Source organism: Vigna radiata, chromosome 5 (assembly GCF_000741045.1).
Source record: "Vigna radiata var. radiata cultivar VC1973A chromosome 5, Vradiata_ver6, whole genome shotgun sequence".
Taxonomy (NCBI): Eukaryota; Viridiplantae; Streptophyta; class Magnoliopsida; order Fabales; family Fabaceae; genus Vigna; species Vigna radiata.
The window spans coordinates 20,083,269-20,102,130 of NC_028355.1; the positions used below are offsets into that span (position 1 = coordinate 20,083,269).

Below are 18,862 nucleotides of genomic sequence, written 5' to 3' on the forward strand. Positions count from 1 at the left end.
AATTATATTCTTACACATTCCATAAAAGCTTCGCCACTGACTTCAAATTCTCTCCAATTTGAGTTTTTTAATTTCTAAGGATAGCTTTTATTTGTAGTGATTCATCAATATGCGGATAAGGATAAACCATCAAATGTATGGTATATGTATTTTAAATATTTACTTAATCATTGTTATGCTCTTAATCAAACATTAACAACAAGTCCAATTAATTAGAAAAGGTCATTGTCATTCTGGCCGTTGTAAAAGAAATTCTCCACATTAGCTAGACAAAAGAAGAAAGGGAAAAATTCACAAATGAAATTGGCATCTAGTTCTACAATCACTTTATCAATACCTAACTCAATTGAAAGTGAGAAGATGATAAAATTTCATAAATATTTTCAAATTCTACAAACAGTTTAACTTTGTAGGGATACAGGATAACGAGAAGAAAATAAAATAGTAAAAGGGTTCCCAAATATATAAAAAAAAACTCCATATATATAAATTACAAACTAGTAAAAAAAATTATATGCATATAACTCAATTTTATAAAACTAATTTGGTAATATGAGGTTTGTTTTCATTTGATATTAATTAATTTTATTCTTAATTTATAAAAAATATATGATGTTCAGTTAATCACTCATTCAACAGTTAAAAAATCTACTATCTCACATGAGTTACTTGGTGAATATTTAATCGAATTATAAATAAAGCTAACTTTAAGAATAATTATATTCCTAGATCGTAATTAAATTAATACTAATCATTAATCTATTTCAAAAACTATAAATATGTATTCAAGTAGTTAGTTATATTAATTACACATTTAATATTATTAAATAAACATTAACTTTAACATCGGAATGTTTTCTATAACTAACACTCTAGTTCGATCCAACACTGACTTTAACATCGAAATGTTTTCTATAACTAACATTCTAATTCGATCGAATAATACAGAAGATTAAAAATAGAATTTTAACTTAAACTTGATAATTGAAAATCCTTTTTAAGAAAGAGACATAATCTCAATCTCATAAATCGAAACAGTATATATTATTTTTAAAATTTTGAATTAAAAATAACATTTTTAATCTTTTACATAAATTATTTACAGTATATCGAATATCTCATAAAAAAATCTAACAAATCTCTTATTACAATTAAATTTACTCATTAAATAATAAATGAATAAAGCTTATTTATGAATATCTTAATGTTATTAATCTATAAAAATACACTTTCACGGCAGTTATTTTTAACGAAATATTAAAACAGTGTCTTTTTCCTTTGAATCGTGGTTGAGTTTTAGACAGCAAATGGGGGTGGTAATAGCAAGACATTGGGTACTGTGTCCTGGGCCGAGGACCAAGCTGAATTAAAGTCACGTGGGTCGTAGAAAAAAGTAAGCCGTGGGAGGAAGTTGAGGTGGGAATATGGCCACATAGGGCGAAGAGGTGTCAGCAGGAAGAGGCGCCACGTGTACGCTGTTGCTTCTTGCCCTCAGCACTTTCCAGTTAGTTTAGTAGAGACTGTATTTCATGAACCTTCTCTCGGCGTTCCTAATTCTCCCTACAAGCTTCCTTTCCTAAATAACATTCGAAACAAAAACTCAATTCGATTCCATTACCATCAAATGAGGACATTGCTTTCGCGCTTGATCCACTCCACGCCTTCCATTTCCAGGCTCAAGTATGCTTTCTATTCTTTCCAATCGTTATGTTCAGTAATCGTGTCGTTTTTTGTTGTATAGTCAATTCGATTATCTGCTCCTTGTTGATTTTTTCTATTTTATATTCATATAATTTTTAAGTTTCTGTAACTACCTGATTGAAATGAAATTGAGCTCTAGCAAATTAGCAATGCTGCACATGATATGCGATGGAGGATAGTCGCTACAATTTAATTGCGTCATGAGTTTAAGTTTTCTTTATGGAATTCACTGCGTTAGGTTTCGGTACGAATGTGATTTGAATTTTATGTTGATTGTCTTCATGATTTGTAAATTACTGATTAAGTCATTTCACGGTGTTTTCCTTTTCTTCTTACCTTGCAGTACAACGGCAGTGTCAGTCAGCGGTAGAAATCTCTGCACAGATTCTAATAAAGTTGATGAGCCATTCAAAACTGAAGAAGCAGAGACTGTAAATGTGCCCCCACCCCCAACAGAAAAGGTATTCTGCCACGATAATTGTATGTGGAATATTTATTTTTCTACCATTATCTGACTTTCTAACCTAAAACTTGTGTTGGGTTTTATGAAAGTTGCTTGTTTTGGGAGGCAATGGATTTGTCGGATCACACATTTGTAGAGAAGCCTTAGAACGTGGCTTATCTGTTGCTAGTATTAGCAGGTTTGATGTTTTTTCCCATTGGACAAAACTTGGATGTAGTTATGTAGGCGTTTTAGGTACTGTTCTTCAATCAGAATTGAAATTTCATCTCGTTAATCTATTATAATGTTTGCATTAGAGGAATGCATTATTATATAACCACATATATGTTTTCTTCTTTTTCATATTTGTATTATTATCGATCTGTCATTCTTTATGTATTGTCACTCTAAATTGTAAACTGCTTTTCATATTTATTATCAAACATTTTTCTTCTTGTAACGTATCTGCTTTACCAATAACTCCATGTCTTCCCAGGTCTGGCAGGTCATCCCTACATGATTCCTGGGCTGGCAATGTTACTTGGTATAAAGGTTTGTTTTTTTTTTGTTATTCTTTTTAGCACTTTCTTCTAGACAAAATCTTAGTGGGACACTACAATAGTCTAACGAGCCTATATTATCTTCTAATAATTAGGGAATATCCTTTCGACTGATTCATTGAAAGAAGCTCTAAATGGGGTCACTGCTGTTGTAAGTTCCCCTCGTTTTGTTATAATGCATATTAAAAATTTAGTCCTAAGTCCTTTCCCCTTTAGTTTATTATAATGCCTGGTAAATATTTTGCAACTTAGAGGTCCAAAAGCCTAGTTTGTTTTATTTATTTTTTGTTTCTTGTGCTATTACAAGATGTTGCATTAGATTTTGAACAATTTGTTTGGTGACGTGTTTTGATCAGTTTGTTCCGACTAAATATCTCACTTTTATGTCCTTTCATGGGATAAGTTAGGTAAAGTGGTTGGAGCGTAGCCTCTATCAATTTTAGATAATGTTGATGATAATGATTGTACAGATTGGTTGCAAATTATGGTTCTAACAGATTATAAGGAAAGAAACAGAAGTGGATGTTTGTGATTGATTACAAGATAATTTGGGTTGAGAGAATTATAGTAACCATCTTGCACGCATGGCACTAACTGACCTAATGTGTCTAAATTTTGTTGGTTAGGATACAGAATTATACGTGTCTATATATATATATATATATATATATATATATATATATATATATATATATATATATATATATATATATATATATATATATATGTTCCTTTTTTATGATAGGCCTATTGTGCTAACTTGTGTTTCTTTTGTAAGATCTCGTGTGTTGGTGGTTTTGGCTCCAACTCATACATGTACAAAATTAATGGGACTGCTAACATCAATGCAATCAGAACAGCTTCAGATCAAGGTAATTGAGGAATGCAAACATCTATTCTTAATAATTGCTTGTTCAATTCTTACCATTTCTTATGAAATGGCAATCTACCTCAAGTGTTTGGTACATTCAAGTCATTGGGAATTTTCTTCAAATTTAAACTCGTTGAGGAGTTGCTTTAGCAACAATTTGTTTCGTAATTTTACATGATATTAAACTAAATCCAACAGGAACACAGTTTCTTGAAGTGGAGGGTGTATTGCTTGGTGACCCTACCCAAAACGTTAGAATATCTAACAATTTGAGTATTTCCCTTATCTTCATAATTTCCATGGTCATTCTTAACATACTTTAGGAGTTGTATGACTGCATCCTGATGTTCTTAACAAGTGGAGTTTAATAATTGACTTACCACTCTCACTACAAATACAATGTCAGAATGAGTCACTGTGAGGTAATTTGACTTACCAACTAACTGTTTGTATTTCATTGGGTCAGAATATGGCTCTCCTTGGTCAGGTATAACTTTGACACTCGAATCCATTGGTGTTTCCCTAAACTTAACATTTAACATCCTTGTTCCTTCTAGAATGTCTATAGCATATTTTCTCTAACATATGACTAAGCCATCTTTGGATTGTATAACTTTTATACCAAGAAAATACCTTAAATGTCCAAGATCTTTTTGTCTGAAACCGTTAAGCAATATGTTGTTTTAATTGGACAATACCCACCTTATCACTAGCTATGATAACACTGTTTTACACATATACAATGAGATAGATACATAGTTAGGGAGAATGATGATAAAATAGAGAATGAACAGCATCACTTTATATCATTCCAGATTGTTGGAAGACAGGCCAAAAATGCTGAAATCTTGCACAGTGATTTCTTGAGGCCATTACAGGGACCTTCGTAGATGAAATACCATAGGCCATACAGGAACCTTCGTAGATGAAGTACCATATCAGACTACTCCTAAGCAGCAATTCCAGGAAGTTGTTCCATGTATACTTCCAAATCACAATCACAGTGTAGAAAGGCATTCTTGTGTCAAACTGAAATAGAGTCCAGTGATGAATGGTCACAATGGAGAAGAGAAGTTGGATAGATATCATTTTGGCAATATGAGAAACTGAGTATAATCTTATCATAGATTTGTGTGTATTCTTTGGCAACCATACAAACTTTATAGCAATCAATTTTATCATTAGGTCCTATTTTAAGAGTACTCGGCATTGAAACGACACCCAATAATTGATTTGTTAGTTGGAAGAGGAACCACTTCCATGTACCACTACTTTGAAGGATACGGATCTCTTCCATCTTTGCTTTGGCCACTCTGGATGAGATAAAACTTCACCTAGAGAATTAGGAATAAGAACTAAATACATCAAGGACAAAAATATAAAAAGGTATGGAGGAAAGTCAATGATAATTGAGGTTAGTATAGTTAGGAGAATGGTTACAGGTACACCATATATTAGATATGTGATTGGTTGCATCGAAGTCAATGTCCCTTGGACCTAAGGAAAAAATTGAGATTCAAGCAAGTGAATTACCCATGTGAACCACCAAGGCAATGTTAATAGTTGATTGATGAGGCTAATAAGATGGTAATGTAGGAGCAACAGGTGACTTGACAATAGACGTCTAGACAATATTAGGTGAACAAGGGCGGTTTCTCATGTAGCTTCCAACACTTATTAATGGTATGTCCAATGTGGTGACAATGTTCACATTTTGGACAAATTTTAAAATTACTTGTGCAAAAACATCCAAAACTATTACTCTATGATCCAAAACTAGTACTCTTTTGCCAACTATGTCATTTTAATTAAAATTGATTTCAAATGTTAAAACTAGTTTTTAAAAGCGAAAACCAATTATTAGTTTAAGATTTATAACCATTTTTAGTTATAGCTGGTCATGTAACCAGTTCTTTCAGTTCTACAAAACCAAAATCAATTATGGAAACAAGTTATGGGTTGGTTATAATATTCACTTGTCATGTATGTTAAATATATTTAATCATTTTTAAGATATATATCTGATTATATAATCAGTTTTAGTTACAACTGGTTATATAATCAGTTTTTCATAAATTAGAATTAGTTCTACCAAACCAAAATCAATCATGGAAATCATTTATGGTTTTGTTATAATAATATTCGCTTGTCATGTAGGGTTAATTTTTATGATCATTTTTAATCAACAGGTTATTATAAAACTGGTTAATTGGGATTAAAGTGAGTTTACTTAAAACCAATTATTATGATAGCCCCTACACAGAAATAGGATATGTTAGACACTGTTGTTCCATTTGGATAGCATTTGTGCATAACAATTATAAGCTTTTAGTGAAGAGTCTAGCCTTTGTTGTCATGTGTTTGAGCTTTCTGTTATAGTTTGTCTATCTTACAAAAAAAATAAGACATATGCACAAACTTTTCTACTAATATTTATAGGAGAGAAAAAACAAAATGAGTTTGTCCATAAGCTAAAGTTAGCTTATACATAAACTAATCTGTAGATATTCCTGTAGCTTCTCTAATTCGTATTTTTAACTTGAACATAAATTAATTTTAACTTATTCAAAAACTCATTCAATTATCGTGTTCTTACTTTTTCTCTTTTAGAAGTGTTTATGGAGAAGTTTGTCAAAGAGACCCATAGTGCATTATTTAGAAAATATCCTATGCTTCTTTTTGTCGTTTGCCAATTTGGGCCATGGCAGGTGTATAGAATGTTGTTTCATTTTATGTAATTGTAGACCAAATTACGCCGTTGTCTCTGTACACATTTTCTTTGACAATTTGTTTATACATTTATTTGTTGTGAAACATGGATGAGCCAAACGATAGAAGTTGGTTGGTGTTTAGTTTAATTAATTCAAACCTCATCTAAATAATTAGGTGATATTTAGCAACATTCATGACAAAGTCTTTGCTATTTGCAACTTTACTAGATTTTGGAGAAAAAAAAAAACTGAAATATGGTTTTGTATTTTTGTTGTTTGATGAAGTATTGGTTATTATTTCCTTTTGTATAGTTATCTACCTCTTACTGGTTGATGATTTTTTCTTGGTCCTACAGGTGTTAAAAGATTTGTCTATATCTCTGCTGCTGACTTTGGTGTAGTAAATTACTTACTGCAGGGGTATTATCAAGGAAAGGTAATATGTCTTACTCGTTATCGTGAGGATGTTTTGAGGAATGAATTATTAGTTGATGAATATTGCTAGGAAACATGTGACGGAGAAGTACGAAAAATTTTACATTCCATGGGTGAATTAACACTTGCTTCATAGTTTTTACTTGTTAATTATTTGAAATTTACAGTTTAGGACAATCACCTAGAGCATGATTTAGTAGATTTAATATTGTGATTCAAAAGTTTCTATGATTTGGAGCAAGGCACTTTGTCTAGTTCTTTGTGCTAATGACATTGTCGTTATAGTAATGATCAACAAGGTAGCATGAAGGTGAAGCAAAATCTTTTCAAGTGTTTTTAAACAAAAGATCTTAGTAAACTAAAATATTTCTTGGGTGACTGGGTGGGCTCCCATTCCCCCATTCATAGAAGGTCCACCTCCAGTTTATGATATATTTGTTGGATATAATATAACTAGAGGCAAAATGTCGTAGTCAGGTCCAACGCAAAGGCAAATTGTCGAGCTATGGTTGTTGTCAGTGTGGAGCTTGTATTAATTAAACAGTTCCTTCAGGATTGAAAGTTTGAGGAGGCGGCAAGTTATCACTTATGTGATAATCATACCACTATGCATATTGCCTCAAATTCAGTATTCCATGAAAAGGATGAAATATATTGACATTGATTGTCACTTTTTTAGAGAACAAATGTTTGGGGAACTATAAGCTAGTTTTGTTAATTCCCATAATCATCTAGCTTGGTGCATATGACCTATATCCTTTAATCTTAAGGGAGTGTCAAAGTCTTGTAGATATATTAAATCTTATATTTATAGTAATTAATGATATCAGGATCAATTAGATTGATTATATAATTATGTTATTAACCTAAAATATGGTAACTGAATATTATTTAATTATGTCCTATTATCTTTAAATTGAGTAGCTCCACCATGGTTTAAACACAGAATTCATCACATGCCTTCTTTGTTTCTTTATTCTAAACATATATATAATTCTTGCCACCATAAATCTACTACTTAAAAACTACCTTCCTAAACATATGATTCCACCTTTTTGCTCCCCTCTAATAGACTTGTTATGTCCTGTGTGCATCCTCCTAATTCTGGAAGATTCACCTCCTGATGGTTTTACTGATTAATCTCCTGCAATACCCTTCTCTTTTTTTTTTTCTCTTGAAGTGAACAAGCCACTGGCATGGTCTTTCCTCAATCTGAATGAACTTGGATCTTCAGAGTTGGGTCCAAGCCATCGTATGTAATAGATCATGTAAAGAGATTAGTAATGATTTAAATGGTTGGCTGATTCTAGTCATCTATTTGTGATATTCTGAATTCTATTTGTGCTGCAATCTTTAGCACGTTTGCATTAATGAAAACAAATTGTAAATTTGATGCTGAAACGATTTCTATTTGTAATATAGTGAAATTTTTATAGTGTCGTAACTTGTGCAGAAAGCTGCTGAAACAGAGCTCCTGAGCAAATTTCCATATGGAGGTATGTAATGAAAATTTAGAGATCTCACTTTCACTGGTCAAATTATAATATATAAATAGTTATAAATTTCATTTTATGAGTAGTTGGTTGAAGTTGAGTTAAGTTTAAATTTTATTTTCTTAAAATACTATTAAAGACATTTATAGTTTATTTTCTCGCAGTTTTGTATTCTATTTTAACAAATTATTGCAGATATTTCAAAGAAAGTATAAATCGTTGCTAATGATTCTTGTTATTAGGGAGTATTATGCTCGTACATGATTGCCCTATTACATGCTTTTTTCAGGAGTAATTCTAAGGCCAGGATTTATTTACGGTACTCGAAGTGTTGGGAATATGAAGTTACCCCTTGGTGTAATTGGATCCCCATTGGAGATGGTAAGTTCACGTGCTTCTCTAATACGACAGACATTACTTCTCTCCTTCGATGATTTGACATTAATTTTAGAGTAAATTATAATAATCCCTTGTTAAGTTTTGTGAAATTGTACAAACAATTCTCTACTTTTTCTATCCCTAAATTTACCTTTTTTAGTTGGTTAACCCCCCTTTTACATGACACTGATTCTTTTAAGTGTTTGGAATAAAAATTAGAGCACGTACATTTATAAGGGAGGTTATCGTAAGTGTTAAAAATGTGGGGCCTGTTTGTATATCTGTATGTTGCAGTGTACATTCATGGCATAACACTTTTTACTTTTTCGGTTTTAATTGAATGTCTAATTCCTAAAATTGATTTAGTTTCTTCTGAATATCAGCTTAATAAATTTGTTCTTTCATATGTACTTTTACTTGACTGCTGTAGGTTCTCCAAGTTGCTAAACCATTAAACCAGATCCCACTTATTGGGCCTCTATTGACACCTCCTGTCAATGTTACTGCGGTGGCAAAAGTTGCTGTTAGAGCTGCTACTGATCCTGTTTTCCCACCGGGGATCATAGATGTCTACGGAATACAACGTTACAGTCAGCATAAATCAAACTAAAAATATCTTTATTTTGTTCTCTGGGTCAATCTAATATGGAGCGATTTGCTTCTGAATATCTGTGTTTTCTGAACTGGCAGAATAAAGTCTGAAAGTGCGTGCATGCAGCCGTATATCTACATTTTTAAACTTTTCAACAAACCATAATTCTTTGGTTGAACTGTGTCGCTTAATGTAATTAACTCACTTGGTAGGTAGGTGGTCCGAATGTTTGATGAGCAGTTGATTAGTTTTGAAGACGACCGAGATGAACCGTGAACAAAGGCTCCGTCAAATCACGTAATTTTCAAAGGAAATAAAATAGTAGTTTTTACTTTATGGTATAGTCTTGGATGGAAAGAAGGAGATTCTAGTCTTAATCATTTGGTCAGATTTCTTTATTCTGTTACTTGACTAGAAGAAATACATTTGGAACTGGTCCAAACTATTTTTTATTTGTTTTGGGATCATGCACTTCCAGTCAAATTTATGAATAAGGAAACGCGGATACACTTTACCAACCAAGCCTTTGGAAGACCGGCATTATGAGCCCTCAATAAATATAGATGGAGAAAATTAAATGAATTCATTATGATATATATATATATATATATATATATATATATATATATATATATAAGAAAATTGAAGCATAGATACGAGGAAGAACAACGGTTAAATGTGAAGGAAAATCAAAAGAAATTTACATGAAAAAAAAATGAAGTAGGGTCAGAGTGGTCAAAGAAAAACTCAACACCAATCTTTTTCAAACAATCACCAAATAATTTGTTTTAATAACCAAATATTATATTACGATGATAACAACAAATATAATAAAATTTTAAAATTAAATAATGATATTCAATTGTATAAGTGCAGTGTGGTTTGACAGCGGTAAAAGTCTAAAATTATTCATGTATATTTTAATTGAAAGTGATATTCTTAAATTTCAATTATTATATATTATTAATTGTTTAGTATTTTTAACATGGTAATAATTGAACAATTAAAACATTGAAAGACAGACCGAGAAGAATATTATGTTAATATTGAAAATATTTCAAATTCTATTAAATATTATAATATTGATGAAGATTTTGATTTTGCCTCTAGAAAACATGTTGACTAAAAAAACTGTTTATACGTTATCTAGAACTTAAATATTTGGAAAAATAATCATCTATATAATAAACTTAAATATAAATAAATCTAATTAACTTCACCTTATTTAAAAAAACACCATTCTTAAATCATGTTTCATTTAACACAGATAAGTTCAAAGCACTCATTTTTTATTTATTAATCGTCAAAAAATAGTTAAAATAAGTATCAACTAACTTTTCAACTAAAATAAAGTTAGTTAATTACTATTAGTTTATTTAGAATGAGAAAAAGTGCACTAATAATCTGGAAAGAAGAAGGAACTTGAGAAACACGGCGAGAAGAAGTGATTTATTTATTTATTTATTTATTTATTTATGAAAAAGCAAGGAGCAACTTGATATGTGTTGACCGTATGGTCCACGACAAAATGGTATATAAAAGGAGCGTTAAAGCCCTTTAAACTCTGATTTTTGGTTCTGTTTTCCCTGAAATCAAATCATCATGAACAACTCTTTGGTTGTAGCTGCACAAGATGGTGACGTAGACTTGCTCTACAAGCTCATTCACATGCAACCCTACGTGCTGGAACACACCGACTTCATGCCATTCGTTGACACTCCACTGCATGTTGCAGCTGCTGCAGGACATGCCAGTTTTGCCACTGAGGTCATCAGACTCAAACCCTCCTTTGCATGGAAGCTCAACCAGTGTGGCCTCAGCCCCATGCATCTTGCGTTGCAGAACAATCATCACAGATTGGTGTGTCGCTTTGTGGAGATCAACAAGGACCTCGTCAGGATCAAAGGGAGAGAGGGTCTCACTCCTTTGCATGTTGCAACTCAAACTGGGAGAATCGATCTTGTGGCAAAATTCTTATCTGCTTGTCCAGATTCCATCGAAGATGTAACTGTTCGAAGTGAAACCGCGCTGCATATTGCTGTGAAATATAACCAGTTTCCGGCTTTGGAGGTCTTAGTTGGATGGCTCCAGAGAAACTGCCAAAGACACGCTCAGAACCGCGAGAGAAGAATTCTGAACTGGCAGGACGAAGCAGGCAACACAGTTCTCCACCTTTCTGTTCTCAAAATCTTCCCTCAGGCATCATCTTCTTCAATTCTTTCCTTTTACTTTCATTATGTCTCACTGTATATATTGAAGTTTACTTCTTAATTATTAATCATTGGTTTGCATTTTGTACTTTTTTTGCAGGCAGTTAAGTTGTTGTTAGACAGCAACATAGACATAAATGCCAAGAACTTTGAGGACTCGACAGCGTTGGACATAGTAGAGATTAACCAAACCCAGGCTGACAGTGCAGAAACCAGAGACATGTTAGTGAGCCGTGGAGCTTTACGTGGCTTTTCACTTTCTAGCACAACACTGGTGGAAGAGCTACGAGCAAAAATCACATTCAATGAGAGAATAGCAATATCGGTGACTCGCCTGAGAAAGAGAATATCAAACGACACACGCAATGCTTTGTTGGTGGTGGCCATTCTTTTTGCTACAAACACTTACGAATCAGTGCGTAGCCCTCCCGGTGGAGTTTACCAAGGAGAGGGTAGTGATAAGAAAATGAGCACATCATTCGAGCACAGTGAGTATGCAGCAATGGAAGAAATTAGTGGGAAAGTGGTGATGAAAATGCATATCTTCAACTGGTTCTGGTCCTTCAATACATTCTCCTGTTATCTTTCGATTTTGATGATATGTTTTCTGATGCCACGAGGGCGAATCAGTGTTTTCGTCACCTTTCCACTTTCTATATTTTCTGGATGCTACGTCTTCTCCATGTTAGTGATATCACCCAGTTTCAGGTTAAACACTGCAACTGTGGTTCTGCCATGCGTCTTCACGCTCTTCTACGGTTGGGGAAGTTTCATATACATTAGATTAGCCAAAAAACTTAAAATGTATGCACATAAACAGAAAGACACCTTCAAGTTTGTAGGAGGAAACAGATGGTAATCATTTCTGTTCATAAGGAAAATGTTTCAGAAAATTCAAACTTTTTTCCCTTTCATTTTTTAAATGGTTAGAATCTGTCATTAAATAAATCTGTTGCACTAGAAAATAAATGCAATAAAAAAAATTATTCATCTATATCAAATACATAAAATAAGATGTTATTAATTATATAATCTCCATATATGGATGACGGTTGACGTTCACTATGATAGTAGGATCTGAGGGGGTGGTGGTATATCTAACTAATAGTGACATTTATAATGATTAAGTTAATAATTTTTTTTACTATTTTATTGGTTTTTTTATTTTAAATTTTTTAAAAATTATTTTTTGATAAATTATATATAAACTATTAAGAAATTAATTAGTATTAATTAATTAATTAATTAATTAATTAATATGATTTTCATTATTAATTGATTTTTAAATTTATTTGTCAACATTAAGTTAAAATTTGTTATTGTCACAAATATTAAAATATTTTAGTTCTTAAAATTAAAAAAAAAATAATAATGTAATTAGATTAGGAAAATAATGTTTATTATTCATTCTTTAAATTTGAGACCAAAATACATCTAAAATATATTTTAATTAAAGTTAGTCATATTTTATATATTAATATTAACTAAATCTAAAATATAATGTAATTAAAGTTAGCAGTTTTCTTATATATTATACAAGTAAAACATAAAAAATGATTTCATTGTAAAAATATTATATTAGTTATGAAAATTGAATATTAATGTGTTTTAAATTTTATTTGTGAAGTTCGTTTGTAGTGCCAACAATACCCTTTCTGGAAATAGTTATGACTTCACACTATTACTACAACTAACCTAGACACTTAGTTAATACTAATTATTGTTCATGCACTTCCTTCAGAACACGATGCATTGATTACAAAACTTTCCTATGTTTATATATATATATATATATATATATATATATATATATATATATATATATATATATATATATATATATATTGTTTTATACATTAGCTGAAATTTACAAGGATATCACCTCAGGTACTGTTCAATACACTCTTTCAGTTTCTGGAGAGTTACAGGTTTTGATACAAACGAATCCATTCCATTTGCATAACACTCTTCAGCACTCTCTGACAAAGCATTTGCTGTCATCTGCATCATTATGATCAACATTAACACAATCATCATTTACTTCTCAAAAATTACTACAGAGGAAATTAAAATCACCCTTAAGATTCTTTAGCATCACAAAGAGACTCATTAATACTCACAGCAACAATGGGAATCCGCTTTCTAGTAGGTTCAAAACATTCATAATCTGAATCTGGAAGACTTTGCTCGATTCCTGCATTTCTTGCAGCATCCCAATTGCCTGTTTCCTCAAAAGATCGAATCAGTTTTGTTGCTTCAAGACCATTCATAACTGGCATGCAGACATCCTATGAAATGCAAGTGCCAAACGATTAGTAGAAACTCATATCAAGTAAATCAACAGACAAAAAATTGTATGGTGAAACTGTCACAAGATTCCATTACAGATCCCAGAAATTACCATCAGAATCAGGTCATAACTGCAGCGCTGAACTGCACGTACAGCTTCCACTCCATTATTCACAACATCTATGCTATGGCCTAATTGCTTCATCATGGTCTGTGTCACCATGATATTAATCTTAGTATCTTCAACAAGAAGGATCTTAGGCCATGATGAGGATTTGGTTACTCCTGGTGTACCGTTGCTTGATTGAATAGTTGTGTTTGTCCTCCCGTGACCCTGACATGTTTGTTGGGATTCACATGACTTTGTTGCTGCAGCCATTTCTCCACTTGCCACAGTTGCTTCAGAGGAATCTGCATAACCATTCAAGGACCAGGTATGAGCCTTATCTTGCTGGAGTTTATCTCTGCTAACTAAACTTCTGTTCTTTGTTTCTGAGCTGTGACCAGATGAACTGGCTGATTCAGACATCTCTGGACCATCAACAACTGAAGATGAATCATCAACTGAGCATGTCTCTTTTGACATGATATCATTAGAGAGGATTGAATATAAACTGTCAGAAAATCCACCAAGTTTATAGGAGCTTCTGTAGCCAATTTTGTTTGGTAATAACATCTGTGTCCTGCTACATCCATTAGATGAGAATAGAGAGCCCAAAGTGCGTGGCTGGAATTGGAAGAAACTTTCTATTGTATCATCAGATGCAGCATCATTATTCTCTACATCAGACAGCTCATCCTGGTCATCAGAATTATCACAAGCAATTGAAACCTTGTATGGAAGTATGAAAGTGAAGGTAGAACCATAATGTTCTTTGCTAGACACGGTTAGACGACCCCCCATCAACTCAACCTATTACAGGTGCAAAGAAACATTACCGGTTGAGTAAAGAAAGAAAACAAATGAAATATATCACCTTTTTTGTTAGGAAAACGAAACATCATTTTCAATTTACCAGCTGTTTGCATATTGCTAGTCCTAGCCCTGTGCCACCGTACTTTCGAGAATGGTCTGCACTGACTTGCATGTACCTTTTAAACAAGGTTGGTATAGCATCTTCTGTCGCATTACAACATGGAAAAAATATTCATCTGATGAGTACTTTTTTTCTGTAAGAAAATTCAAACTAGTGAATACAAAGTAAAACTCAAACAATAAGAAGAAAAGAAGAAAAGAAATCAGGATTGTGACTTGTGATGAATAAAAAGGTAATGATGCTTACTCCATACCTGGTATTCCAATGCCCGTGTCATATACATCACAACGTATCCACACTGTTGTTCCAGCTGAATAAGGTTGCTCCTCAGTGTCTCCATTCATTGAGCATTCGCTTTTAACCGGTGATCTACATTCGTCATTGAATGCATGGTTTTGGCTGGGACAATCATCACCAAGAGGCTTTCTATCGCTGCCACTTTGAGGGGCTGAAATAGGTGAATGCTCTGAAGTCATCTTTTGTATGCATTCTGCCTTTGCAAAAGAAGGTTCTGGCACGACGTAAAGGTTTATTCCAATTTTGCCATCATGGGTGAACTTCACGGCATTGCTGCAAAATATTAGCTACAGTAAATATAGAGCAACAGACCACTCCTTCAAAACAACCAATGGAAATGAAATATCGGATCATTTTCGTGACAAACTAATTGAAACAAGACCACCAATGACATAAAGCTCGGTACCTAATTAAATTCGTGAGAATTTGCCGCATCCTTAAAACATCACCAACGACCTGAAATTATTAGTGAACCATATGAACTGCAAACAGTCAGCACTAACCAGCTGAAATCTTGCTAAATATGCGACAATATTTATATTGAACCAATCAACCAAGCATTTAAGGATAATAGCAACGCAGAATATGTGAGAACTAACGTTGTATTGTAACTATTACTAACTCCTCACCTCAATAGGTACATCATCAGTTACATGTCCTTCCAAGGTTAGTACTTTTTGCAATGAAACTGCAGCAGTCTGGAGTACATGTTTGACTACCTCTCTTGGCCGGAATTTAGTAGCTTCCAATTTCATGACTCCTACATAGAGCAGGGGTTTTGGAGAATGATCAAATTTTAAAATATCAGTGCCTAAAGTAGAAAATCTAAAGCACTACTTTGTCTTAACCATAAGCAACTTCCAAGTTGCTATCTGAATGATTAAAATCTATTTTACATAACTCGGATTTCTTTTAGTAAGAAATGGAACAAGGATAGATTTACAACCTGATTCAACCTTGGAAAGATCGAGGATGTCATTTATAAGTTGAAGAACCAAATCTCCAGAAGATAGCATGACATCCAAGAGTTGTCTTTGCTCCCAATCAAGTTTTGTGTTAGAAAGAACTTCAGCCATGCTAACAACCCCAGATAAAGGAGATCTTATCTCGTGAGACATTGTTGCCAGCATTTGTTTTGCTCGCATTGTTTCCTCTATTAAAATGAGGAGGGGAACATAATAAACTTTCTTGCTGCAAGAACAAATTGAAGTAAATTTGATAAATGAGATTTGACTGCGTGATTGAACCTGTAATGTGAATGGTTTTATTCAGTTCTGTTTCCTTGGCTTTCTGGACAGCAATCTCTTCCCGAATCTTTGCCATCCTTTCCCTTTTTCTCACCTGCATTTTTTTAAGAAACATAATATTCTCTTTACAAGAACAAGAATACAAGTACGACAATAACAACAAAGTTTTATCCCACTGATTGAGGTTTCGCTGTATGGATCACACAACATTTGACTTGGTTAAAAAGAAAAAATGCAAGTAAAACTTGATAAAAAGAAGACAACATTTACCTGATCTGTTATATCCATTCCCATGTAATTTATTCCAATTGTCTCCCCTGCTTTGCTAAACACGGGTTCTACATATATCAAAAATGTTTTTGATCCAAACAGTTCTGTCTCAAAAGTGATTTCCCTTTTTGCAGGTAATCCTTTTTCCAAAACTTCTCTCTTAAACTCTTGAGATTCCTTAACACCAGCTCCCGTGAATATTTCAACATCCGTTTTTCCTATGATGTCCTGAAAAAGATGAGTGATGTAAAGAGCTAAGATATTTAACCATACTTAAAAGTCCTTTGCAAAGAACAAAAAGAAAGCAAAATATGCTCCTTCTCAGTTTTCAGCAGCTTTTCATAGAAAACAACTAGAACAAAGCAAACTTAGGCAACATTGATGATGCCACCTAGCGACAAGAGTTCCAACAGGAATAATTACCTCTTCTTGTAAACTTGGGAAATGATTGTATATAAAACAATAGCGCAAATCTTTGTCCTGGAACAAAAATATCAAGCAGATTAAAAGAGCCCTCATCAAGCAGTGCCTACTGGCTTGTTAGTACTTAAAGAGTACTCAAAATCTCAAAATCAATTTCAAGTCATAATATCCTATTATTATTCTATAAGTTATTCCAAATGAAGAGTAAAAAACTCAACACACTGATTTACCTGGTGGCCAATAACAACAGGTGCATTTTGGAGTATAAAATGCAAGAAATTGTCTGCCCTTTTTAGGATCTGGGACAGTTCTTCCACCGGTGAGGACTGCCTCTCAATGTTTGCTATACTTTCTTGCAACTTCTCTTCAAGTATCTGTTCCCTTTGGATACTTGCCTCCAGCTGCTTCTCTAATTGCAAGGCTCGCTGTTTCCAGTACATGACAGTGCCATACTCAGCATCAATCTCGTTCTTCTTGTTTTGAACCACAGCATCACTTTTCCTGCAAGGTACATCATGCCATATACCATCATAAACGTCATCCAAAATAGAAACTGGGCGTTTATCACCCCCATATCTTTCTTCCACAAATCGATGTTCTTCTAATATCTCCAATTTCCTGAGTTCAACATCCTGCCTCTGCTTGCTAAGGTTGTCGAGTTCTTCTCTGAGAAGACGCACAACATTGGCCTGTTTGTACTCCCAGTGTTTCATTAGGTATGCCAACTGAGAAGACCCCTTTTCTGTAAAATTTGTAAGCTCCATGAGACGCTTGAAATCAACTATAGTTGGCTCCTCTATGATAGTAACCTCCTCTAACATGTCTTGGTCCCTTCCAGGCTTTTCTATATTAAACTGCTTTCCAACATCAGTTCCAATATCTTCAGGCCACATTGAAGGAAGGGCCTCAATGTCCATGTCCTCTGTGCAATCATTCTCCATCTCGCAGACCATGAAAAAGAGTGCTAATCCAAGTTTAACTCTTTGGCCCTTTGCATTATAAGAGCCAGCGAACAGCACTCTCAGATAGAAGCCAAAGCACTGCACCCTGCTCAAGTTTGGAACTAAAACTTTGTTTGAATAAATTTCTCAGTAATCTCTTATAATAGGCAAAATAAGAAGATAAACAAATTGAATTTCCTCCATAAACTGAAATCAACTTCTGCATTTAGCTTTATAAAACCTATGTCATTTTACTTCAAAAAAACTGAAATGCAAAGTTGATTATAGAGTGTAAAAGAAGTTTGATTCGTTTTATCTTTTGAATTAGGATACACAGAATAACAGAACTAGGTGTCAGGAAAGATGAAGTAAATTGAAATGAAAGGGATAAAAAAACAACGAACTCCGAGCTTAAAAGATCATTAGCATCCTTTGCATCCCACCTCAACAACCAAATGGAGAATTGCAACGTTCAAAAGGCTTTTTCCCTGCAAATCAGTCTCTGAGAAGAATCTCTTCCACTATGTATTTAAATGTATCACAAGAAACGCAGCATGTCCCAAGAGAGAAGAAAGAAGCAGTCAGCAAATAGAGACGAAAGTGTGTGTTTATAAATATGTGCAGTACAAAGCAGCAAACTTTAATAAAAATAACTGATAAGAAATAATACCAACCCAGGTAGGTACGTGCATTAGGGGGTCCTAAATGATGGAGAAATGTTTGGCTTTCTTAACTGCTGTTGTGTTTCTTTCCCGTGTTTTTGTGACAAACAATGTTATGTTGTTACCTTCGAAAGTCCTCAGCAAAAGCAAAACAACTTTTTTGATACCAGGACACGTCTCAGCATTTCATTCATTTGTTTGAATTTATTTTAAAAAAATACTTGAAACGAACCAATCATAAGCTGCCACGTATGCGTTGTCAAAAAGTTGTCAAAAAAGAGTTGTTAAAGAGACTTTTTCCAA

The 18,862-nt window shown here is 33.3% G+C and overlaps 3 protein-coding genes across 5 annotated transcripts; 2 read left to right on the plus strand and 1 right to left on the minus strand.

Annotated features, from left to right (window-relative positions):
• The first annotated feature begins 1,501 nt into the window (after positions 1-1,501).
• LOC106762477 (uncharacterized protein At1g32220, chloroplastic) lies at positions 1,502-9,625 on the plus strand. The gene is made up of 10 exons (XM_014646418.2): positions 1,502-1,680; positions 2,045-2,162; positions 2,254-2,342; positions 2,640-2,695; positions 2,799-2,854; positions 3,482-3,575; positions 6,642-6,721; positions 8,174-8,216; positions 8,503-8,594; positions 9,022-9,625. The coding sequence occupies exons 1-10, from the start codon at positions 1,625-1,627 to the stop codon at positions 9,199-9,201; spliced, it is 864 nt and encodes a 287-aa protein (XP_014501904.1). The 5' UTR covers positions 1,502-1,624; the 3' UTR covers positions 9,202-9,625.
• A 997-nt stretch (positions 9,626-10,622) lies between these two features.
• Positions 10,623-12,281, plus strand: LOC106761315 (ankyrin repeat-containing protein BDA1-like). Its single transcript, XM_022780906.1, has 2 exons — positions 10,623-11,382; positions 11,494-12,281. Exons 1-2 carry the CDS (start codon positions 10,786-10,788, stop codon positions 12,250-12,252), a joined length of 1,356 nt encoding a protein of 451 aa, XP_022636627.1. The 5' UTR covers positions 10,623-10,785; the 3' UTR covers positions 12,253-12,281.
• A 978-nt stretch (positions 12,282-13,259) lies between these two features.
• Positions 13,260-18,463, minus strand: LOC106761316 (histidine kinase 5-like). Of its 3 annotated transcripts, XM_022780909.1 has the most exons (14): positions 18,341-18,463; positions 17,187-18,019; positions 16,957-17,013; positions 16,534-16,761; positions 16,264-16,357; positions 15,963-16,169; positions 15,646-15,776; positions 15,423-15,472; positions 14,973-15,289; positions 14,699-14,802; positions 14,313-14,595; positions 13,795-14,228; positions 13,514-13,681; positions 13,260-13,394 (listed from the first exon to the last, which is right to left on the minus strand). In XM_022780909.1, exons 2-14 carry the CDS (start codon positions 17,907-17,909, stop codon positions 13,272-13,274), a joined length of 2,919 nt encoding a protein of 972 aa, XP_022636630.1. In that variant the 5' UTR covers positions 17,910-18,019; positions 18,341-18,463; the 3' UTR covers positions 13,260-13,271. The 3 variants fall into 3 exon arrangements, with proteins under 3 accessions (XP_022636630.1, XP_022636629.1, XP_022636628.1); XM_022780908.1 differs by having other exon boundaries at positions 13,795-14,595; positions 14,699-14,799; XM_022780907.1 differs by having other exon boundaries at positions 13,795-14,595.
• Positions 18,464-18,862: the final 399 nt, after the last annotated feature.